Genomic DNA, 26,135 nt, shown 5'->3' with positions numbered 1-26,135 from the left:
AGTATGAATACACATGATATTGTTTCTATCATCTCTAACCCATAGTTGGAAGCTTTTCAAATATTATAGTATTCATCCGAGTAGTATATCTAGCTACACAACCAGATTCATAGGTTTTTTTTTAAGTCGAGGATGACGTCGGCTTTTATTTTGAAAGTCACATCAACCCCGGAAGTTTTTGAAAGTGACATTTCACAAGACGTTGGACGTTTCCTGGTTCATGGTTAATCACAAATGTATTTTATATCGAAAACATATCAAATAACGATTTACAACAGAGAGATCAAATTTTTTGGCATCACAGTCGTCCCGTAAATTGGTACTAAACCATGCTCGGTAGATACACAACGTGATATCGTCGAAAACAACATCAACAAAGGTAAAATAAGCTAACGCGGCTAGCTAGTATCAATTGATCATCAGCTGGCTGCGTATTCTTGTATCGTTTAGCTGCCAGATAACTGCTATAAGACTGTCATAGAAAACTGTCTCACAGTTGTAAGGTCTAGATGAACAATTTAGCACGATAGATAACACACCAGTCTTTAGTTTTGGTTGATCCATATTGAATAATGGCCTGTCCCGAGTTGCTAACGGTAGCTAGCTATGCTAACGTCCTTCGAAATGCTGATGTTTTGATTTTTTTTCCTGGTGTGGTGGAAAGGGACGTGTTTATTTTATGACAACCTGATATTTGTACGAATTGTTTTTAACCGATAATTGATTATGGTTTTAACTAATCGTTTCAATAATAGATAGATTAATTTCAACAAGTGTCATGACATACAACGTTGGTTTTGGTTTCTCTTTGCCGCAACAGTTCCTTAGCTCTCACTTCCGGTATCGTGTAACATTGGGACACAACATCAGGAGTCGGTGTATTGGGAATCCAAACAATACACAGACTCACGATGTTGTGTCCCAGAGCTGGTTATCGTGGTGTCTTGCACACACAGCCAAGCCCAATGCAGAGCAGGTTATCTTGGTGTCTTGCACACACAGCCAAGCCCAACGCAGAGCAGGTTATCGTGGTGTCTTGCACACACAGCCAAGCCCAATGCAGAGCAGGTTATCGTGGTGTCTTGCACACACAGCCAAGCCCAATGCAGAGCAGGTTATCGTGGTGTCTTGCACACACAGCCAAGCCCAATGCAGAGCAGGTTATCGTGGTGTCTTGCACACACAGCCAAGCCCAATGCAGAGCTGGTTATCGTGGTGTCTTGCACACACAGCCAAGCCCAATGCAGAGCAGGTTATCTTGGTGTCTTGCACACACAGCCAAGCCCAACGAAGAGCAGGTTATCTTGGTGTCTTGCACACACAGCCAAGCCCAATGCAGAGCAGGTTATCGTGGTGTCTTGCACACACAGCCAAGCCCAATGCAGAGCGGGTTATCGTGGTGTCTTGCACACACAGCCAAGCCCAACGCAGAGTGTTATGGTTCAGATAAGAAAGAGAGAGGTGTTCAACCTGCTCCTCCTATTTATTTTTTTACTTTTCTCTGCATTTTCAAACAGTGAGATCAACTCATTGCTAGAATCTCAATCCTGGATTTGTAGCACGGCGCACAATGATTGTCATTCTAAAGTTTGCTGGAAATAAATAAATTTGTTCCCAAATATATGCAACTCTGTCAAACTCATGACTATTGTTTTGTCTTAGTTGTGTTACTACTGACTCCTCGGGTCTACCTCTGTTCTCTACTAGCTAGGTCTGGCATGGAGCTTGGCATTATTGTATTGTCTTAAATGTGTATAATTGACTCCTCGGATCTACCTCTGCTCTCTACTAGCTAGGCCTGGCATGGAGCTTGGCATTATTGTCTTAGTTGTGTATAATTGACTCCTTGGGTCTACCTCTGTTCTCTACTAGCTAGGCCTGGCATGGAGCTTGGCATTATTGTCTTAGTTGTGTATAATTGACTCCTTGGGTCTACCTCTGTTCTCTACTAGCTAGGCCTGGCATGGAGCTTGGCATTATTGTCTTAGTTGTGTGTAATTGACTCCTCGGGTCTACCTCTGCTCTCTACTAGCTAGGCCTGGCATGGAGCTTGGCATTATTGTATTGTCTTAGTTGTGTATAATTGACTCCTCTGGTCTACCTCTGCTCTCTACTAGCTAGGCCTGGCATGGAGCTTGGCATTATTGTCTTAGTTGTGTATAATTGACTCCTTGGGTCTTCCTCTGCTCTCTACTAGCTAGGCCTGGCATGGAGCTTGGCATTATTGTCTTAGTTGTGTATAATTGACTCCTCGGGTCTACCTCTGCTCTCTACTAGCTAGGCCTGGCATGGAGCTTGGCATTATTGTCTTAGTTGTGTATAATTGACTCCTCGGGTCTACCTCTGCTCTCTACTAGCTAGGCCTGGCATGGAGCTTGGCATTATTGTCTTAGTTGTGTATAATTGACTCCTTGGGTCTTCCTCTGCTCTCTACTAGCTAGGCCTGGCATGGAGCTTGGCATTATTGTCTTAGTTGTGTATAATTGACTCCTCGGGTCTACCTCTGCTCTCTACTAGCTAGGCCTGGCATGGAGCTTGGCATTATTGTATTGTCTTAGTTGTGTATAATTGACTCCTCGGGTCTACCTCTGCTCTCTACTAGCTAGGCCTGGCATGGAGCTTGGCATTATTGTCTTAGTTGTGTATAATTGACTCCTTGGGTCTTCCTCTGCTCTCTACTAGCTAGGCCTGGCATGGCGCTTGGCATTATTGTCTTAGTTGTGTATAATTGACTCCTCGGGTCTACCTCTGCTCTCTACTAGCTAGGACTGGCATGGAGCTTGGCATTATTGTCTTAGTTGTGTATAATTTACTCCTCGGGTCTACCTCTGCTCTCTACTAGCTAGGCCTGGCATGGAGCTTGGCATTATTGTCTTAGTTGTGTATAATTGACTCCTCGGATCTACCTCTGCTCTCTACTAGCTAGGCCTGGCATGGAGCTTGGCATGGAGGCAGTGGAGGATGATATCTGCATTCTGAAGCATGAGACGGCGTACGGTGGAGCAGGGGAGAGCCCCGTGTCCGTGTGTGCCGGGGACGAGTCTGTAGCCTCCCACTTTGCCTTGGTCACAGCGTACGAGGACATCAAGAAGAGGCTGAGAGACACGGAGAGAGAGAACACACTGCTGAGGAAGAGAGTCAAACAACTGGAAGATAAGGTACAGGATGAGGGGGGGGGGTGGGGCTTCATTAAGACACAACAGGAACAACTTCATACATGCATATCTTGATACAGTAAGTTCTCAGCAGTAGCATTAAAATACAACTTTATTATCCTGATAGAGTCATTGATTTATTTTTGGGGAACAGATAAAACCTCAAATGGTCAAAGTACATCTAGCTCAATTGTCATGGGTTGTTCGCACAGTAAAACATTGTCACTTATCAATGTGTTGAGGTGATCCTGTTCATGGAGAGGCTTGCATCATGAGATTCAACAGCAGTGTGTTGTACCCTGTAGCTGTGTGTTGTACCCTGTAGCTGTGTGTTGTACCCTGTAGCTGTGTGTTGTACCCTGTAGCTGTGTGTTGTACCCTGTAGCTGTGTGTTGTACCCTGTAGCTGTGTGTTGTACCCTGTGGCTGTGTGTTGTACCCTGTGGCTGTGTGTTGTACCCTGTGGCTGTGTGTTGTACCCTGTGGCTGTGTGTTGTACCCTGTGGCTGTGTGTTGTACCCTGTGGCTGTGTGTTGTACCCTGTGGCTGTGTGTTGTACCCTGTGGCTGTGTGTTGTACCCTGTGGCTGTGTGTTGTACCCTGTGGCCGTGTGTTTTAACCTGTGGCCGTGTGTTTTAACCTGTGGCCGTGTGTTTTAACCTGTGGCCGTGTGTTTTAACCTGTGGCCGTGTGTTTTAACCTGTGGCCGTGTGTTTTAACCTGTGGCCGTGTGTTTTAACCTGTGGCCGTGTGTTTTAACCTGTAGCTGTGTGTTTTAATCTGTAGCTGTGTTGTAACTGATGTGTGGTTGTAACCTGTAGCTGTTCAGGCCTGAAGCTCCTTCCCCTGAAGGACCCCAGTACGTCAACAAGGCCTTCAGTGCCTACCGTGGCATCTACATGGAGAAGGAGGACCTGCAGCTGGAGCTTAATAAACTGGTATGTACAGTCCACTAGGTCCAGCTGGTGTGTACAGTCCACTAGGTCCAGCTGTTGTGTACAGTCCACTAGGTCCAGCTGGTATAGACAGTCCACTAGGTCCAGCTGGTGTGGACAGTCCACTAGGTCCAGCTGGTGTGGACAGTCCACTAGGTCCAGCTGGTGTGGACAGTCCACTAGGTCCAGCTGGTATAGACAGCCCACTAGGTCCAGCTGGTGTGGACAGCCCACTAGGTCCAGCTGGTATGGACAGCCCACTAGGTCCAGCTGGTGTGGACAGCCCACTAGGTCCAGCTGGTGTGTACAGTCAGCTGGTGTGGACAGTCCACTAGGTCCAGCTGGTATGTACAGTCCACTAGGTCCAGCTGGTATGTACAGTCCACTAGGTCCAGCTGGCGTGGACCGTCCACTAGGTCCAGCTGGTGTGTACAGTCCACTAGGTCCAGCTGGTGTGTACAGTCCACTAGGTCCAGCTGGTGTGGACAGTCCACTAGGTCCAGCTGGTGTGGACAGTCCACTAGGTCCAGCTGGTGTGGACAGTCCACTAGGTCCAGCTGGTGTGGACAGTCCACTAGGTCCAGCTGGTGTGGACAGTCCACTAGGTCCAGCTGGTGTGGACAGTCCACTTGGTCCAGCTGGTGTGGACAGTCCACTAGGTCCAGCTGGTGTGGACAGTCCACTAGGTCCAGCTGGTGTGGACAGTCCACTAGGTCCAGCTGGTGTGTACAGTCCACTAGGTCCAGCTGGTGTGTACAGTCCACTAGGTCCAGCTGGTGTGTACAGTCCACTAGGTCCAGCTGGTGTGTACAGTCCACTAGGTCCAGCTGGTGTGTACAGTCCAATATGTCCAGCTGGTGTGGACAGTCCACTAGGTCCAGCTGGTCCGTATCTCTTCCTGTCTTTATCCTGTCTCTTTGTAACTGTCTCTCCTCCTCTCTCCTTCACTGACTCTTCAATTTTTACTCTTCATCATATCTCTCTTTTTTTTAACTGTGTTTCTCTAGAAGAGGGAGAAGAGTGAGTCTGAGAGGCTCCTGAATGAGCAGCTGCAGGCCAAAGAGATGGAGCTGCTGCAGTTAAAGACTGAGATGGAGACCAGCCAAGGTACTTTAATGACCAGGGACTTAACCTCAGCCAAGGTACTTTAATGACCAGGGACCAGCCAAGGGACTTTAATGACCAGGGACTTAACCTCAGCCAGGGGACTTTAATGACCAAGGACTTAACCTCAGCCAAGGGACTTTAATGACCAGGGACTTAACCTCAGCCAAGGGACTTTAATGATCAGGGACTTAACCTCAGCCAAGGGACTTTAATGACCAGGGACTTAACCTCAGCCAGGGGACTTTAATGACCAGGGACTTAACCTCAGCCAGGGGACTTTAATGACCAGGGACTTAACCTCAGCCAAGGGACTTTAATGACCAAGGACTTAACCTCAGCCAGGGGACTTTAATGACCAGGGACTTAACCTCAGCCAAGGGACTTTAATGACCAGGGACTTAACCTCAGCCAGGGGACTTTAATGACCAGGGACTTAACCTCAGCCAGGGGACTTTAATGACCAGGGACTTAACCTCAGCCAAGGGACTTTAATGACCAAGGACTTAACCTCAGCCAGGGGACTTTAATGACCAGGGACTTAACCTCAGCCAAGGGACTTAACCTCAGCCAAGGGACTTAACCTCAGCCAAGGGACTTAACCTCAGCCAAGGGACAATATCATTACCAGGTTTTCCCCTTAGTCTCACCAACAGACTGACATGCAGTGTCATCCTGACCAGGCAGGGACATTCCCTTTACTCTCAGCCAAGGTGTAATCACCAGGATTGTCCCTAATGTCCAGCTAAGGGACAGTTAATGCCCATGACTTTTCACTGAGTCTAGACGCTCAAATCCCAATGTGCCCACTATCCCACAGACAAGCTAGAGTGTTCATTGTTCAACCTTCTCTACCCTGATGTTCAACGTTTCTACAGTGTTACAGAAGTAGAAGGGGACTGATGTCACATGACCCAGAAGTGACAACGTTGTATTCTAACCGTGTGTGTGTGTTCTCTCTCTCCATAGTGATGAAGTCTCTAACCAGTACTCAGGACTACTGGCAGGTGGACAGGATCAACAGTGAACTGAAGATGCATACTCTGCAGGAGGAGTTGGAGAGGATGACTCTGGAGAAGAACCGACTGCAGGGACACTGTGGGGTAAGACTATGTGGATATAAACTAGTGTGTTTCATTCATAAGACTATGTGGATATAAACTAGTGTGTTTCATTCATAAGACTATGTGGATATAAACTAGTGTGTTTCATTCATAAGACTATGTGGATATAAACTAGTGTGTTTCATTCATAAGACTATGTGGATATAGAACTAGTGTGTTTCAAGGTTCTGATGACGGTCTGTTGACCCAAAAACCCCGGTGAAGGTCTGTTGACCCCAAAACCCCGGTGAAGGTCTGTTGACCCCAAAACCCCGGTGAAGGTCTGTTGACCCCAAAACCCCGGTGAAGGTCTGTTGACCCCAAAACCCCGGTGAAGGTCTGTTGACCCAAAAACCCCGGTGAAGGTCTGTTGACCCAAAAACCCCGGTGAAGGTCTGTTGATCCCAAAACCCCGGTGAAGGTCTGTTGACCCCGAAACCCAGTGAAGGTCTGTTGACCCCGAAACCCAGTGAAGGTCTGTTGACCCCGAAACCCAGTGAAGGTCTGTTGAACCAAAACCCTGGTGAAGGTCTGTTTACCCAAAAACCCAGTGAAGGTCTGTTGACCCCGAAACCCAGTGAAGGTCTGTTGAACCTTTGTTTGAGGTCCATGAACACACATTGTGAATCAACCAGAATGCCAGTGTAGTTTCCCTGGCTTTCTTTTCCAGACATGGTCTGTGAACTACGCTCTTATTCTAGGGTTTCAATTATAACTCTTTTGATGACCTCCCTCTTCCTAGGATTCTTCTGGAACTGACTGTGACCAGAATCACGTGGAGTCCAACCCCAGGTATGTCCTTCATCTCCTCAGAACTACTTCTTCAGGTTTGACACCAGGGGGGAAAGATCTCACTAAATAAATTGAAGCAGAATTTAGCCCCATTTGAAACACCTGTCATTGTGTAGATGCCATACACCAGCCACCAGGTGGAGACAGAGCATTGTTTACCTCTGTAGATCTATGTCTGTAGTTTACCTAGCAACAGGGTTCACTTTCAATAAGAAACTCGTCTGAGTACTGGGACATGCCACTCAGATAGACGGATCGTACTAGAATAGACTAGGATGCATGCCACTCAGATAGACGGATCGTACTAGAATAGACTAGGATGCATGCCACTCAGATAGAAGGATCGTACTAGAATAAACTAGGATGCATGCCACTCAGATAGACGGATCGTACTAGAATAGACTAGGATGCATGCCACTCAGATAGACGGATCGTACTAGAATAGACTAGGATGCGTGCCACAGAAATTCAAGGCATCAGTTGTACATAGACACACTCACTGGCTCTATATACACTCACTGGCTCTATATACACTCACTGGCTCTATATACACTCACTGGCTCTATATACACTCACTGGCTCTATATACACTCACTGGCTCTATATACACTCACTGGCTCTATATACACTCACTGGCTCTATATACACTCACTGGCTCTATATACACTCACTGGCTCTATATACACTCACTGGCTCTATATACACTCACTGGCTCTATATACACTCACTGGTTCTGTATACACTCACTGGCTCTATATACACTCACTGGCTCTATATACACTCACTGGCTCTATATACACTCACTGGTTCTGTATACACTCACTGGCTCCTAAATACACTCACTGGCTCCTAAATACACTCACTGGCTCCTAAATACACTCACTGGCTCCTAAATACACTCACTGGCTCTATATACACTCACTGGCTCTATATACACTCACTGGCTCTATATATATATATATATATATATATATATATATATATATATATATATATATATATATATATATATATATATACACACACACACATACCATACGCTCACACACACATATTGACGCCACACACAGACACTCTGTCACACTCTTCACGTTGCTGCTACTCTGTTTATTGTCTCCTGATTGACAAGACACTTTCACCTCCACCTACATGTACATATTACCTCAACTACCTGGTACCCCTGACTCTGTATGGTACTCCTTGTATACAGTCTCATTACTACCTGCTACCCCTGACTCTGTATGGTACTCCTTATAGTCTCATTACTACCTGGTACCCCTGACTCTGTATGGTACTCCTTATAGTCTCATTACTACCTGGTACCCCTGACTCTGTACTGGTACTCCTTATAGTCTCATTACTACCTGGTACCCCTGACTCTGTACTGGTACTCCTTATAGTCTCATTACTACCTGGTACCCCTGACTCTGTACTGGTACTCCTTATAGTCTCATTACTACCTGGTACCCCTGACTCAGTACTGGTACTCCTTATAGTCTCATTACTACCTGGTACCCCTGACTCTGTACTGGTACTCCTTATAGTCTCATTACTACCTGGTACCCCTGACTCTGTACTGGTACTCCTTATAGTCTCATTACTACCTGGTACCCCTGACTCTGTATGGTACTCCTTATAGTCTCATTACTACCTGGTACCCCTGACTCTGTATGGTACTCCTTATAGTCTCATTACTACCTGGTACCCCTGACTCTGTATGGTACTCCTTATAGTCTCATTACTACCTGGTACCCCTGACTGTATGGTACTCCTTATAGTCTCATTACTACCTGGTACCCCTGACTCTGTACTGGTACTCCTTATAGTCTCATTACTACCTGGTACCCCTGACTCTGTACTGGTACTCCTTATAGTCTCATTACTACCTGGTACCCCTGACTCTGTACTGGTACTCCTTATAGTCTCATTACTACCTGGTACCCCTGACTCTGTACTGGTACTCCTTATAGTCTCATTACTACCTGGTACCCCTGACTCTGTACTGGTACTCCTTATAGTCTCATTACTACCTGGTACCCCTGACTCTGTACTGGTACTCCTTATAGTCTCATTACTACCTGGTACCCCTGACTCTGTATGGTACTCCTTATAGTCTCATTACTACCTGGTACCCCTGACTCTGTATGGTACTCCTTATAGTCTCATTACTACCTGGTACCCCTGACTCTGTACTGGTACTCCTTATAGTCTCATTACTACCTGGTACCCCTGACTCTGTACTGGTACTCCTTATAGTCTCATTACTACCTGGTACCCCTGACTCTGTACTGGTACTCCTTGTAGTCTCATTACTACCTGCTACCCCTGACTCTGTATGGTACTCCTTATAGTCTCATTACTACCTGGTACCCCTGACTCTGTACTGGTACTCCTTGTAGTCTCATTACTACCTGGTACCCCTGACTCTGTACTGGTACTCCTTATAGTCTCATTACTACCTGGTACCCCTGACTCTGTATGGTACTCCTTATAGTCTCATTACTACCTGGTACCCCTGACTCTGTACTGGTACTCCTTATAGTCTCATTACTACCTGGTACCCCTGACTCTGTACTGGTACTCCTTATAGTCTCATTACTACCTGGTACCCCTGACTCTGTATGGTACTCCTTATAGTCTCATTACTACCTGCTACCCCTGACTCTGTATGGTACTCCTTATAGTCTCATTACTACCTGGTACCCCTGACTCTGTACTGGTACTCCTTATAGTCTCATTACTACCTGGTACCCCTGACTCTGTATGGTACTCCTTATAGTCTCATTACTACCTGGTACCCCTGACTCTGTACTGGTACTCCTTATAGTCTCATTACTACCTGGTACCCCTGACTCTGTACTGGTACTCCTTATAGTCTCATTACTACCTGGTACCCCTGACTCTGTATGGTACTCCTTATAGTCTCATTACTACCTGGTACCCCTGACTCTGTACTGGTACTCCTTATAGTCTCATTACTACCTGGTACCCCTGACTCTGTATGGTACTCCTTATAGTCTCATTACTACCTGGTACCCCTGACTCTGTATGGTACTCCTTATAGTCTCATTACTACCTGGTACCCCTGACTCTGTATGGTACTCCTTATAGTCTCATTACTACCTGGTACCCCTGACTCTGTATGGTACTCCTTATAGTCTCATTACTACCTGGTACCCCTGACTCTGTATGGTACTCCTTATAGTCTCATTACTACCTGCTACCCCTGACTCTGTACTGGTACTCCTTATAGTCTCATTACTACCTGGTACCCCTGACTCTGTACTGGTACTCCTTATAGTCTCATTACTACCTGGTACCCCTGACTCTGTATGGTACTCCTTATAGTCTCATTACTACCTGGTACCCCTGACTCTGTATGGTACTCCTTATAGTCTCATTACTACCTGGTACCCCTGACTCTGTACTGGTACTCCTTATAGTCTCATTACTACCTGGTACCCCTGACTCTGTATGGTACTCCTTGTAGTCTCATTACTACCTGGTACCCCTGACTCTGTACTGGTACTCCTTATAGTCTCATTACTACCTGGTACCCCTGACTCTGTACTGGTACTCCTTATAGTCTCATTACTACCTGGTACCCCTGACTCTGTATGGTACTCCTTGTAGTCTCATTACTACCTGGTACCCCTGACTCTGTACTGGTACTCCTTATAGTCTCATTACTACCTGGTACCCCTGACTCTGTACTGGTACTCCTTATAGTCTCATTACTACCTGGTACCCCTGACTCTGTATGGTACTCCTTATAGTCTCATTACTACCTGGTACCCCTGACTCTGTATGGTACTCCTTATAGTCTCATTACTACCTGGTACCCCTGACTCTGTACTGGTACTCCTTATAGTCTCATTACTACCTGGTACCCCTGACTCTGTACTGGTACTCCTTATAGTCTCATTACTACCTGGTACCCCTGACTCTGTACTGGTACTCCTTATAGTCTCATTACTACCTGCTACCCCTGACTCTGTACTGGTACTCCTTATAGTCTCATTACTACCTGGTACCCCTGACTCTGTATGGTACTCCTTATAGTCTCATTACTACCTGGTACCCCTGACTCTGTATGGTACTCCTTATAGTCTCATTACTACCTGGTACCCCTGACTCTGTACTGGTACTCCTTATAGTCTCATTACTACCTGGTACCCCTGACTCTGTACTGGTACTCCTTATAGTCTCATTACTACCTGGTACCCCTGACTCTGTATGGTACTCCTTATAGTCTCATTACTACCTGGTACCCCTGACTCTGTATGGTACTCCTTATAGTCTCATTACTACCTGGTACCCCTGACTCTGTATGGTACTCCTTATAGTCTCATTACTACCTGGTACCCCTGACTCTGTACTGGTACTCCTTATAGTCTCATTACTACCTGCTACCCCTGACTCTGTACTGGTACTCCTTATAGTCTCATTACTACCTGGTACCCCTGACTCTGTACTGGTACTCCTTATAGTCTCATTACTACCTGGTACCCCTGACTCTGTATGGTACTCCTTATAGTCTCATTACTACCTGGTACCCCTGACTCTGTATGGTACTCCTTATAGTCTCATTACTACCTGGTACCCCTGACTCTGTATGGTACTCCTTATAGTCTCATTACTACCTGGTACCCCTGACTCTGTACTGGTACTCCTTATAGTCTCATTACTACCTGGTACCCCTGACTCTGTACTGGTACTCCTTATAGTCTCATTACTACCTGGTACCCCTGACTCTGTATGGTACTCCTTATAGTCTCATTACTACCTGGTACCCCTGACTCTGTACTGGTACTCCTTATAGTCTCATTACTACCTGGTACCCCTGACTCTGTATGGTACTCCTTATAGTCTCATTACTACCTGGTACCCCTGACTCTGTACTGGTACTCCTTATAGTCTCATTACTACCTGGTACCCCTGACTCTGTACTGGTACTCCTTATAGTCTCATTACTACCTGGTACCCCTGACTCTGTATGGTACTCCTTATAGTCTCATTACTACCTGGTACCCCTGACTCTGTACTGGTACTCCTTATAGTCTCATTACTACCTGGTACCCCTGACTCTGTATGGTACTCCTTATAGTCTCATTACTACCTGGTACCCCTGACTCTGTATGGTACTCCTTATAGTCTCATTACTACCTGGTACCCCTGACTCTGTATGGTACTCCTTATAGTCTCATTACTACCTGGTACCCCTGACTCTGTATGGTACTCCTTATAGTCTCATTACTACCTGGTACCCCTGACTCTGTACTGGTACTCCTTATAGTCTCATTACTACCTGGTACCCCTGACTCTGTACTGGTACTCCTTATAGTCTCATTACTACCTGGTACCCCTGACTCTGTACTGGTACTCCTTATAGTCTCATTACTACCTGGTACCCCTGACTCTGTATGGTACTCCTTGTATATAGTCCCATTACTACCTGCTACCCCTGCCTCTGTACTGGTACTCCTTATAGTCTCATTACTACCTGGTACCCCTGACTCTGTATGGTACTCCTTATAGTCTCATTACTACCTGGTACCCCTGACTCTGTACTGGTACTCCTTATAGTCTCATTACTACCTGGTACCCCTGACTCTGTATGGTACTCCTTATAGTCTCATTACTACCTGGTACCCCTGACTCTGTACTGGTACTCCTTATAGTCTCATTACTACCTGGTACCCCTGACTCTGTATGGTACTCCTTATAGTCTCATTACTACCTGGTACCCCTGACTCTGTATGGTACTCCTTATAGTCTCATTACTACCTGGTACCCCTGACTCTGTATGGTACTCCTTATAGTCTCATTACTACCTGGTACCCCTGACTCTGTATGGTACTCCTTATAGTCTCATTACTACCTGGTACCCCTGACTCTGTACTGGTACTCCTTATAGTCTCATTACTACCTGGTACCCCTGACTCTGTATGGTACTCCTTATAGTCTCATTACTACCTGGTACCCCTGACTCTGTATGGTACTCCTTATAGTCTCATTACTACCTGGTACCCCTGACTCTGTATGGTACTCCTTATAGTCTCATTACTACCTGGTACCCCTGACTCTGTATGGTACTCCTTATAGTCTCATTACTACCTGGTACCCCTGACTCTGTACTGGTACTCCTTATAGTCTCATTACTACCTGGTACCCCTGACTCTGTACTGGTACTCCTTATAGTCTCATTACTACCTGGTACCCCTGACTCTGTACTGGTACTCCTTATAGTCTCATTACTTACTACCTGGTACCCCTGACTCTGTATGGTACTCCTTATAGTCTCATTACTACCTGGTACCCCTGACTCTGTACTGGTACTCCTTATAGTCTCATTACTACCTGGTACCCCTGACTCTGTATGGTACTCCTTATAGTCTCATTACTACCTGCTACCCCTGACTCTGTATGGTACTCCTTATAGTCTCATTACTACCTGGTACCCCTGACTCTGTATGGTACTCCTTATAGTCTCATTACTACCTGGTACCCCTGACTCTGTACTGGTACTCCTTATAGTCTCATTACTACCTGGTACCCCTGACTCTGTACTGGTACTCCTTATAGTCTCATTACTACCTGGTACCCCTGACTCTGTATGGTACTCCTTATAGTCTCATTACTACCTGGTACCCCTGACTCTGTACTGGTACTCCTTATAGTCTCATTACTACCTGGTACCCCTGACTCTGTATGGTACTCCTTATAGTCTCATTACTACCTGGTACCCCTGACTCTGTATGGTACTCCTTATAGTCTCATTACTACCTGGTACCCCTGACTCTGTATGGTACTCCTTATAGTCTCATTACTACCTGGTACCCCTGACTCTGTACTGGTACTCCTTATAGTCTCATTACTACCTGGTACCCCTGACTCTGTATGGTACTCCTTATAGTCTCATTACTACCTGGTACCCCTGACTCTGTACTGGTACTCCTTATAGTCTCATTACTACCTGGTACCCCTGACTCTGTACTGGTACTCCTTATAGTCTCATTACTACCTGGTACCCCTGACTCTGTATGGTACTCCTTATAGTCTCATTACTACCTGGTACCCCTGACTCTGTATGGTACTCCTTATAGTCTCATTACTACCTGGTACCCCTGACTCTGTATGGTACTCCTTATAGTCTCATTACTACCTGGTACCCCTGACTCTGTACTGGTACTCCTTATAGTCTCATTACTACCTGGTACCCCTGACTCTGTACTGGTACTCCTTATAGTCTCATTACTACCTGCTACCCCTGACTCTGTACTGGTACTCCTTATAGTCTCATTACTACCTGGTACCCCTGACTCTGTATGGTACTCCTTATAGTCTCATTACTACCTGGTACCCCTGACTCTGTATGGTACTCCTTATAGTCTCATTACTACCTGGTACCCCTGACTCTGTACTGGTACTCCTTATAGTCTCATTACTACCTGGTACCCCTGACTCTGTACTGGTACTCCTTATAGTCTCATTACTACCTGGTACCCCTGACTCTGTATGGTACTCCTTATAGTCTCATTACTACCTGGTACCCCTGACTCTGTATGGTACTCCTTATAGTCTCATTACTACCTGGTACCCCTGACTCTGTATGGTACTCCTTATAGTCTCATTACTACCTGGTACCCCTGACTCTGTACTGGTACTCCTTATAGTCTCATTACTACCTGCTACCCCTGACTCTGTACTGGTACTCCTTATAGTCTCATTACTACCTGGTACCCCTGACTCTGTACTGGTACTCCTTATAGTCTCATTACTACCTGGTACCCCTGACTCTGTATGGTACTCCTTATAGTCTCATTACTACCTGGTACCCCTGACTCTGTATGGTACTCCTTATAGTCTCATTACTACCTGGTACCCCTGACTCTGTATGGTACTCCTTATAGTCTCATTACTACCTGGTACCCCTGACTCTGTACTGGTACTCCTTATAGTCTCATTACTACCTGGTACCCCTGACTCTGTACTGGTACTCCTTATAGTCTCATTACTACCTGGTACCCCTGACTCTGTATGGTACTCCTTATAGTCTCATTACTACCTGGTACCCCTGACTCTGTACTGGTACTCCTTATAGTCTCATTACTACCTGGTACCCCTGACTCTGTATGGTACTCCTTATAGTCTCATTACTACCTGGTACCCCTGACTCTGTACTGGTACTCCTTATAGTCTCATTACTACCTGGTACCCCTGACTCTGTACTGGTACTCCTTATAGTCTCATTACTACCTGGTACCCCTGACTCTGTATGGTACTCCTTATAGTCTCATTACTACCTGGTACCCCTGACTCTGTACTGGTACTCCTTATAGTCTCATTACTACCTGGTACCCCTGACTCTGTATGGTACTCCTTATAGTCTCATTACTACCTGGTACCCCTGACTCTGTATGGTACTCCTTATAGTCTCATTACTACCTGGTACCTCTGCACAGTGACTATATACTGGTACTCCTTATAGTCTCATTACTACCTGGTACCCCTGACTCTGTATGGTACTCCTTATAGTCTCATTACTACCTGGTACCCCTGACTCTGTATGGTACTCCTTATAGTCTCATTACTACCTGGTACCCCTGACTCTGTACTGGTACTCCTTATAGTCTCATTACTACCTGGTACCCCTGACTCTGTACTGGTACTCCTTATAGTCTCATTACTACCTGGTACCCCTGACTCTGTACTGGTACTCCTTATAGTCTCATTACTACCTGGTACCCCTGACTCTGTACTGGTACTCCTTATAGTCTCATTACTACCTGGTACCCCTGACTCTGTACTGGTACTCCTTATAGTCTCATTACTACCTGGTACCCCTGACTCTGTATGGTACTCCTTATAGTCTCATTACTACCTGGTACCCCTGACTCTGTATGGTACTCCTTGTAGTCTCATTACTACCTGGTACCCCTGACTCTGTACTGGTACTCCTTATAGTCTCATTACTACCTGGTACCCCTGACTCTGTACTGGTACTCCTTATAGTCTCATTACTACCTGGTACCCCTGACTCTGTATGGTACTCCTTATAGTCTCATTACTACCTGGTACCCCTGACTCTGTATGGTACTCCTTATAGTCTCATTACTACCTGGTACCCCTGACTCTGTATGGTACTCCTTATAGTCTCATTACTACCTGGTACCCCTGACTCTGTATGGTACTCCTTATAGTCTCATTACTACCTGGTACCCCTGACTCTGTACTGGTACTCCTTATAGTCTCATTACTACCTGGTACCCCTGACTCTGTACTGGTACTCCTTATAGTCTCATTACTACCTGGTACCCCTGACTCTGTACTGGTACTCCTTATAGTCTCATTACTACCTGGTACCCCTGACTCTGTATGGTACTCCTTGTATATAGTCCCATTACTACCTGCTACCCCTGCCTCTGTACTGGTACTCCTTATAGTCTCATTACTACCTGGTACCCCTGACTCTGTATGGTACTCCTTATAGTCTCATTACTACCTGGTACCCCTGACTCTGTACTGGTACTCCTTATAGTCTCATTACTACCTGGTACCCCTGACTCTGTATGGTACTCCTTATAGTCTCATTACTACCTGGTACCCCTGACTCTGTACTGGTACTCCTTATAGTCTCATTACTACCTGGTACCCCTGACTCTGTATGGTACTCCTTATAGTCTCATTACTACCTGGTACCCCTGACTCTGTATGGTACTCCTTATAGTCTCATTACTACCTGGTACCCCTGACTCTGTATGGTACTCCTTATAGTCTCATTACTACCTGGTACCCCTGACTCTGTATGGTACTCCTTATAGTCTCATTACTACCTGGTACCCCTGACTCTGTACTGGTACTCCTTATAGTCTCATTACTACCTGGTACCCCTGACTCTGTACTGGTACTCCTTATAGTCTCATTACTACCTGGTACCCCTGACTCTGTACTGGTACTCCTTATAGTCTCATTACTACCTGGTACCCCTGACTCTGTACTGGTACTCCTTATAGTCTCATTACTACCTGGTACCCCTGACTCTGTATGGTACTCCTTATAGTCTCATTACTACCTGGTACCCCTGACTCTGTATGGTACTCCTTATAGTCTCATTACTACCTGGTACCCCTGACTCTGTATGGTACTCCTTATAGTCTCATTACTACCTGGTACCCCTGACTCTGTATGGTACTCCTTATAGTCTCATTACTACCTGGTACCCCTGACTCTGTACTGGTACTCCTTATAGTCTCATTACTACCTGGTACCCCTGACTCTGTACTGGTACTCCTTATAGTCTCATTACTACCTGGTACCCCTGACTCTGTATGGTACTCCTTGTAGTCTCATTACTACCTGGTACCCCTGACTCTGTACTGGTACTCCTTATAGTCTCATTACTACCTGGTACCCCTGACTCTGTACTGGTACTCCTTATAGTCTCATTACTACCTGGTACCCCTGACTCTGTATGGTACTCCTTGTAGTCTCATTACTACCTGGTACCCCTGACTCTGTACTGGTACTCCTTATAGTCTCATTACTACCTGGTACCCCTGACTCTGTACTGGTACTCCTTATAGTCTCATTACTACCTGGTACCCCTGACTCTGTATGGTACTCCTTATAGTCTCATTACTACCTGGTACCCCTGACTCTGTATGGTACTCCTTATAGTCTCATTACTACCTGGTACCCCTGACTCTGTACTCCTTGTATATAGTCTCATTACTACCTGGTACCCCTGACTCTGTATGGTACTCCTTATAGTCTCATTACTACCTGGTACCCCTGCACAGTGACTCTGTACTCCTTGTATATAGTCTCATTACTACCTGCTACCCCTGACTCTGTATGGTACTCCTTATAGTCTCATTACTACCTGGTACCCCTGACTCTGTATGGTACTCCTTATAGTCTCATTACTACCTGGTACCCCTGCACAGTGACTCTGTACTCCTTGTATATAGTCTCATTACTACCTGGTACCCCTGCACAGTGACTCTGTACTGGTACTCCTTGTATATAGTTTCATTACTACCTGGTACCCCTGCACAGTGACTCTGTACTCCTTGTATATAGTCTCATTACTACCTGGTACCCCTGCACAGTGACTCTGTACTGGTACTCCTTGTATATAGTCTCATTACTACCTGGTACCCCTGCACCGTGACTCTGTACTGGTACTCCTTGTATATAGTTTCATTACTACCTGGTACCCCTGCACAGTGACTCTGTACTCCTTGTATATAGTCTCATTACTACCTGGTACCCCTGCACAGTGACTCTGTACTGGTACTCCTTGTATATAGTTTCATTACTACCTGGTACCCCTGCACAGTGACTCTGTACTCCTTGTATATAGTCTCATTACTACCTGGTACCCCTGCACAGTGACTCTGTACTGGTACTCCTTGTATATAGTCTCATTACTACCTGGTACCCCTGCACAGTGACTCTGTACTCCTGGTATATAGTCTCATTACTACCTGGTACCCCTGCACAGTGACTCTGTACTCCTTGTATATAGTTTCATTACTACCTGGTACCCCTGCACAGTGACTGGTACTCCTTGTATATAGTCTCATTACTACCTGGTACCCCTGCACCGTGACTCTGTACTCCTGGTATATAGTCTCATTATTTTATTGTGTTACCATTTCCTAGTTTATTTAGCAAATGTTTCATCCTTAAACTATACATGTTTGGGAAATGGCTGGTGAAGAAGCATTTCACTGTAAAGTTCACTACAGCTGTGTGTGTATCAGGAGCGTTTGACAAATACAAAGGGATTTGATCTCATTTGGACCTCCTCCAGTACATTATTATGTCCACTAGTTGGCGCTACAGACCCAGAGTTTTATTCATAGAGAACAAAGTAATAGCCTTTTATCACACCGAACAGGTGCCTGTCTGAAACGATTCCTTCTCCATCCTGTGAATCTCACAGAGAAATCTTTTAAGCCCGAGCGTCATTTTTTTTTTTTAAGTGTAAGGTTTGAAAAGCACTTGGCAAATAAATATGTTATAATTCAGTAGAAAATCAGTAACGTTGTAGATTTTTTTAAAATATTTTTTTATCCCCTGGTGTCTCTCTCTCCGCTGAGTCCGGTTTAGTCGACGTGTTCGTGAGATCTGTGCTCCTCTACAAGGCAGTCTTCCAGGTGCTGCCACCAACATCACGTCTCAAACTCCCCTTTTTGATGCTCAAAACATCTTGTCTTGTGCATTTATTTATTTATTATTTTTTTCGTGGTATCCAATTGTTAGTAGTTACTGCTCGGGAGAGACGAAGGTTGAAGGTCATGCGTCCTCCAAAACACAACCCAACCAAGCCGCACTGCTTCTTAACACAGCGCGCATCCAACCCGGAAGCCAGCCGCACCAATGTGTCGGAGGAAACACCTGGCGACCTGGTCAGCGTGCACTGCGCCCGGCCCGCCACAGGAGTCGCTAGTGCGCGATGAGACAAGGATATCCTTACCGGCCAAACCCTCCCTAACCCGGACGACGCTAGGCCAATTGTGCGTCACCCCATGGCCTGCTGCGATGCAGTGCCTTAGACCACTGCGCCACCCGGGAGGCCCCTTGTCTTGTGCACCTTGACTCTATAATCGAAAATATGTATTTAGGTCTTTGCGTTAATGTATAATTTTGAAGGATTTTCCTTCTATTATCAATTAAATGTATTTATTTTAGTATTCTGGAATTGCTTGGAGCAGCAGAAAGGGGCAGCATTACTGTTTTCACAAATATAAAAAATAATAATCTGTGTATTCCTGATTTAAGTATGTATTATATAAATATAATAATCTGTGTATTCCTGATTTAAGTATGTATTATATAAATATAATAATCTGTGTATTCCTGATTTAAGTATGTATTGTGCAAATGTAAATGGTCCTGTAGATGAATGTAGGAGTGTTGTCCTGTAGATGAATGTAGGAGTGTTGTCCTGTAGATGAATGTAGGAGTGTTGTCCTGTAGATGAATGTAGGAGTGTTGTCCTGTAGATGAATGTAGGAGTGTTGTCCTGTAGATGAATGTAGGAGTGTTGTCCTGTAGATGAATGTAGGAGTGTTGTCCTGTAGATGAATGTAGGAGTGTTGTCCTGTAGATGAATGTAGGAGTGTTGTCCTGTAGATGAATGTAGGAGTGTTGTCCTGTAGTCTCTTCTCATTGTAGTCTTGTATTGTTATTTTACAGCGATAAGGCAGTGCTACAGTCCTATGAGGCCCTGGCCACTGAGATCTCCTCTCTACACTCAGTGTTGAAACAACAGTCTGACCTGGTGAAGAAGCTCGGAGACAAACCGCAGCTAGCAGCTAACAGACGAGGTGAGTTACAAACCACAGCTAGCAGCTAACAGACGAGGTGAGTTACAAACCACAGCTAGCAGCTAACAGACGAGGTGAGTTTCAAACCACAGCTAACAGACGAGGTGAGTTACAAACCACAGCTAACAGACGAGGTGAGTTACAAACCACAGCTAGCAGACGAGGTGAGTTACAAACCACAGCTAGCAGACGAGGTGAGTTACAAACCACAGCTAGCAGACGAGGTGAGTTACAAACCACAGCTAGCAGACGAGGTGAGTTACAAACCACAGCTAGCAGACGAGGTGAGTTACAAACCACAGCTAGCAGACGAGGTGAGTTACAAACCACAGCTAGCAGACGAGGTGAGTTACAAACCACAGCTAGCAGACGAGGTGAGTTACAAACCACAGCTAGCAGACGAGGTGAGTTACAAACCACAGCTAGCAGCTAACAGAGAAGGTGAGTTACAAACCACAGCTAGCAGCTCACAGACGAGGTAAATTCTAAACCACAGCTAGCAGCTAACAGACGAGGTAAATTCTAAACCACAGCTAGCAGCTAACAGACGAGGTAAATTCTAAACCACAGCTAGCAGCTAACAGACGAGGTCAATACTAAACCACAGCTAGCAGCTAACAGAGAAGGTAAGTCCTGGCTGGGGGCACTTTCAGCAGACGTTCTGTAATGATCTGGAAGGTTGCAGACAGAAATGTCTTGAGACGTGTGTATTTTCTAGGTAATGTATTTCTATCTGAACAATCCAGGATAATGTGCCCTCATTAACATAATCCCTGTGTATGAGGGAGAGGGCCTCGGACTAAAGAGCAGATTGTCTGACATACTGCTACTTATTTAGTGTAGAGAAATTAATGTTTTCTCTTCAGGTTCCCTTTCCTTCTCTGAGTGATAACGAAACCCAACCTGTCTTTTCACACATCTTAAAACAACATGCCATCAACAAGGAATCTTTCAAAATAAAAGTTGTTGATGAAAGAGAGTCTACTATGTAGGCTAGGTGGAAGGAAGACGGATGCTACTGGAGGCTAGGAGGAGAAAGAGGGATGCTACTGTAGGCTAGGTGGAAGAAAGAGGGATTCTACTGGAGGCTAGGTCGAGAAAGAGGGATGCTACTGGAGGCTAAGTGAAGAAAGAGGGATGCTACTGGAGGCTAGGTGGAGAAAGAGGGATGCTACTGGAGGCTAGGTCGAGAAAGAGGGATGTTACTGGAGGCTAAGTGAAGAAAGAGGGATTCTACTGGAGGCTAGGTGGAGAAAGAGGGATGCTACTGGAGGCTAGGTGGAAGAAAGAGGGATGCTACTGTAGGCTAGGTGGAAGAAAGAGGGATTCTACTGGAGGCTAGGTCGAGAAAGAGGGATGCTACTGGAGGCTAAGTGAAGAAAGAGGGATGCTACTGGAGGCTAGGTGGAAGAAAGAGGGATGCTACTGTAGGCTAGGTGGAAGAAAGAGGGATTCTACTGGAGGCTAGGTGGAGAAAGAGGGATTCTACTGGAGGCTAGGTGGAGAAAGAGGGATGCTACTGGAGGCTAGGTGGAGAAAGACAGCTGAGCTATTATCATAGCACTACAATGGTAGAGGATATATTAGGATATTAAAGCCATCTCTCTTTCCTGTTCTGATGTTTTTCACCCCTGAAGAGATGTAGTTTGTTGCTATTCTCTTTGTAGAACAGGGGACCAAACAAGAGGTGTAAATTAGAATGAAATATAAAGAGCAGATATATTTATTCTAGTGAATATCCCAGACTAATCCTGTTTCCTAGATGAGAGAGAAAAAGGGGGAGAGGTGTATTTATTCAAAGACACCGAGCATCTGTATTCGTCAGAGGTTCTTACTACGAAATCACTTTTATTCAAATGGGAAACTCTCATGAGACTCTCTCTCTGTCTCTCTCTGCCTCCTGCTCTTCCATCAAACACAGAGGAACTCTCATTTAAACTTTATTATTATCTGCTCAACATGATGATTGGATAGAAAACCAATGATGTGTGTGTCTAATGTTGCATGCGTTTGTGCTGCATATTAAAGAGGGTGTGTGTGTGTGTGTGTGTGTGTGTGTGTGTGTGTGTGTGTGTGTGTGTGTGTGTGTGTGTGTGTGAGACGTTTGACTGAACTGCTCTGACTCTCTTTACCATAGAAATAAATGTATATTCTCTTTAAATATAGTTGCTAAGCCATGTTATCTCTTGAGGGATGCATCTCTCTAAAAGCCTTAATCAGGCCTGGGTGTGTTGTGTTTCTGAAGCATGTCTAGTTCTGAAGGGAACGTCAGAGGTGTGATTCTCACTCCCATCTCTCCTCACACTACTCAGCCCAATTTAGCTATACAGCCTCTGGAAACTACAGTGTCTGGCTGGCTGTCGCTCTGCCTGTCGCTCTGCCTGTCTGTCTGGTTGTCCCTCTGCCTGTCTGGCTGTCTGTCGCTCTGCCTGTCTGTCTGGTTGTCCCTCTGCCTGTCTGGCTGTCTGTCGCTCTGCCTGTCTGGCTGGCTGTCGCTCTGCCTGTCTGGCTGGCTGTCGCTCTGCCTGTCTGGCTGTCTGTCGCTCTGCCTGTCTGGCTGTCTGTCCCTCTGCCTGTCTGGCTGTCTGTCCCTCTGCCTGTCTGTCCCTCTGCCTGTCTGTCCCTCTGCCTGTCTGTCTGGCTGTCCCTCTTCCTGTCTGGCTGGCTGTCCCTCTGCCTGTCTGGCTGGCTGTCCCTCTGCCTGTCTGTCTGGCTGTCCCTCTGCCTGTATGTCTGGCTGTCCCTCTGCCTGTCTGTCTGGCTGTCGCTCTGCCGGTCTGCATGGCTGTTCGTCTGTCTGTCGGTTTGTCGCTCTGGCTGTCTGTCGCTCTGCCTGTCTGGCTGTCTGTCGCTCTGCCTGTCTGTCTGGCTGCCTGTCTGGCTGCCTGTCTGTCTGTCACTTTGATTTCTAGAGGATAAAACTAAACTAAAATGCTGACTGAATGTAAGATAAATAATTTCTTACTAAATATGCTGTCTATTATATTCACACACTGTTTACTAATTCCTTTTCAGCATCACCCAACCCAACCACATATCCCTAAAGGTACACTCTGTCAGCATCACCCAACCACACATCCCTCAAGGTACACAGGAACCATCTTTAATTCATTAGCCTAGTTATTGGCATTCATCCAATGTAGAGGATAATGGATATCAATCAACAGCATTTTGAGTTGATTATTGAGCCCAAATGATTACTAGAGCCAGTCACACTAACTGAAATGATTACTAGAGCCAGTCACACTAACTGAAATGATTACTAGAACCAGTCACACTAACTGAAATGATTACTAGAGCCAGTCACACTAACTGAAATGATTACTAGAGCCAGTCACCCTAACTGAAATGATTACTAGAACCAGTCACACTAACTGAAATGATTACTAGAACCAGTCACCCTAACTGAAATGATTACTAGAACCAGTCACACTAACTGAAATGATTACTAGAACCAGTCACACTAACTGAAATTATTACTAGAACCAGTCACACTAACTGAAATGATTACTAGAACCAGTCACCCTAACTGAAATGATTACTAGAGCCAGTCACCCTAACTGAAATGATTACTAGAACCAGTCACACTAACTGAAATGATTACTAGAGCCAGTCACACTAACTGAAATGATTACTAGAGCCAGTCACACTAACTGAAATGATTACTAGAGCCAGTCACCCTAACTGAAATGATTACTAGAGCCAGTCACCCTAACTGAAATGATTACTAGAGCCAGTCACACTAACTGAAATGATTACTAGAGCCAGTCACCCTAACTGAAATTATTACTAGAACCAGTCACCCTAACTGAAATTATTACTAGAACCAGTCACCCTAACTGAAATGATTACTAGAACCAGTCACACTAACTGAAATGATTACTAGAGCCAGTCACACTAACTGAAATGATTACTAGAGCCAGTCACACTAACTGAAATGATTACTAGAGCCAGTCACCCTAACTGAAATGATTACTAGAGCCAGTCATAATAGACAGTGGAATAAATGGTGTGGTGTTGCGATACTAACAGAGTTCCATGGACAAAGGATTGCAACATAATCCAAATGAATATTCTCTGGTCTTCATGAACAGTCAGGTGTGATGAGTTGCTTTGTTTGAGTGCTGCTTTGGGGTAGGTGGCAAGGGTGATGGTGCCTGTCTGGCTGTCTGTCCCTCTGCTTTGGGGTAGGTGGCAAGGGTGACGGTGCTAAATACTGGGTCTTGTTCAGTAGGGCATAACGTTGTAGAACATAATGCAACTGAAAACCAACAATTGGTGTCATTGTACCAGTTCAGTTTAGTACCGAAACAACCGCGTCAAAATGTTTCCTCCTGTTTTGACGTCTACTGAAACACAACCAGGTAAAAACATTCTAATTATCTGACAACCTGATTTTGAAGAAAGTTAAAGAAAATGTTTGTGCCCTTCTCTCTCTCTCTAGCTGCACCAACTGTCCCTGTGCAGTGCCTGGACGATGTGGAGAAGAACCTGAACCATGGAACAGTCCGCATGACCGTGCCCCGAGCCCCTAGTGCCCCCCCTGTCCCCTCCAGCTCTGGCCGGCCCTGCCTTCCCCCCGTGGGCCCACCGGCTCTGGAGGGTCTCAGGGAGGACTACTGGCCAAACGGTCCCTGGTCCAGCCACTACCCTGGTGCCTTGGGTCTGGACAGTACTAGTCCTGTCCTCCTGCCTCCTCCTCCTCTCAACCAGGCCTCTCTAGATGACTCCTCCTGGTCCTTCCCCTCCCCGCCCAAACCCAGCGACGCCCTCTTCTGGGAGGGCCAGAGGCAGGGTCTGAGCCAGGGCAGCCCCATCCACTCCTCCAGGGGTAGTACCCCCATGAGCCCTAATGGAGACTGGGCCAAGCCCCCACCCTACTGAGGTGGAGGACCCCCTGGCTCTAAGGCTGCCCTGCCGTGCAACACCCAACCTGCCTTAAGATGAGGAGACAACTCCTATGGACTCTCCAGCCTGGGGAACTTGCTCCAGGATGATTCAACTAGCCACAGAGCAAACCACGGGAGAAGCTTCTGATGGGCTACCCTCTGACCCGGCCCAGACACACTGATGACTCCCCTCCCTGGGAATCAGGTGGCAGAGAAAGGAAGGGGTTTCATCTACCCAAGAGAGAAAGATGATGGGATGAGTCCTCGACAGCCAGATTATGACTGTGTTTATGTGTGTGTGTGTATCCCATACTGGTATTTACTAGAGCTCAAAGCTGTAGTGAACTAATCCACAGTCTGACTGCTTTTCAATTTTAGCCCCTCCCTCCTAATGTGACTTATTTACATGTTATGTATTATAAAGGTATATAGTCAATCCTTCTGTTATCTGTCCTTAATAATATAGAGGTCATAGTGTGTCTGCGCTGTAACAGATACTGGTATATATATATATATATATACACCCACCAGTAGCACCTAAAGCTGTTTTTAATCACACAACCATGAAAAACAGCCCCAGATCGTTATTCCTCCTCCACCAAACTTTACAGTTGGCACTATGCATTCAGGCGGGTAGTGTTTTACAGGTAACGTTCTCCTGGCATCCACAGACCCAGATTCGTCCTTTGGACTGCCAGATGGTGAAGCGTGATTCATCACTCCAAGAGAACGCGTTTCCACTGCTCCAAGAGTCCAATGGCGGCGAGCTTTTACACCACTCCAGCCGACGCTTGGCATTGCGCATGGTGATTTTTAGG

The 26,135-nt window shown here is 45.8% G+C and overlaps 1 protein-coding gene across 2 annotated transcripts; it reads left to right on the top strand.

The window, feature by feature from the left end:
- Positions 1-154: 154 nt before the first annotated feature.
- On the top strand, positions 155-25,755 carry azi2 (5-azacytidine induced 2). Of its 2 annotated transcripts, none has more exons than XM_036934934.1 (8): positions 155-379; positions 2,923-3,158; positions 3,976-4,092; positions 5,097-5,196; positions 6,163-6,296; positions 7,039-7,088; positions 20,298-20,428; positions 24,873-25,755. In XM_036934934.1, exons 2-8 carry the CDS (start codon positions 2,934-2,936, stop codon positions 25,310-25,312), a joined length of 1,197 nt encoding a protein of 398 aa, XP_036790829.1. In that variant the 5' UTR covers positions 155-379; positions 2,923-2,933; the 3' UTR covers positions 25,313-25,755. The 2 variants fall into 2 exon arrangements, with proteins under 2 accessions (XP_036790829.1, XP_036790831.1); XM_036934936.1 differs by having other exon boundaries at positions 158-379; positions 2,927-3,158.
- Positions 25,756-26,135: the final 380 nt, after the last annotated feature.

This window comes from Oncorhynchus mykiss, chromosome 2 (assembly GCF_013265735.2).
Source record: "Oncorhynchus mykiss isolate Arlee chromosome 2, USDA_OmykA_1.1, whole genome shotgun sequence".
Classification (NCBI taxonomy): Eukaryota; Metazoa; Chordata; class Actinopteri; order Salmoniformes; family Salmonidae; genus Oncorhynchus; species Oncorhynchus mykiss.
This window is presented reverse-complemented; position numbering and strand designations above follow the sequence as displayed.

Coding starts and splice junctions, on each gene's coding strand:
- azi2 (XM_036934934.1), top strand. CDS start 2,934: ATGGAGCTTGGCATGGAGGCAGTGGAGGATGATATCTGCATTCTGAAG. Junction 3,159..3,975: donor TCAAACAACTGGAAGATAAG/GTACAGGATGAG, acceptor TGTAACCTGTAG/CTGTTCAGGCCTGAAGCTCC. Junction 5,197..6,162: donor TGAGATGGAGACCAGCCAAG/GTACTTTAATGA, acceptor CTCTCTCCATAG/TGATGAAGTCTCTAACCAGT.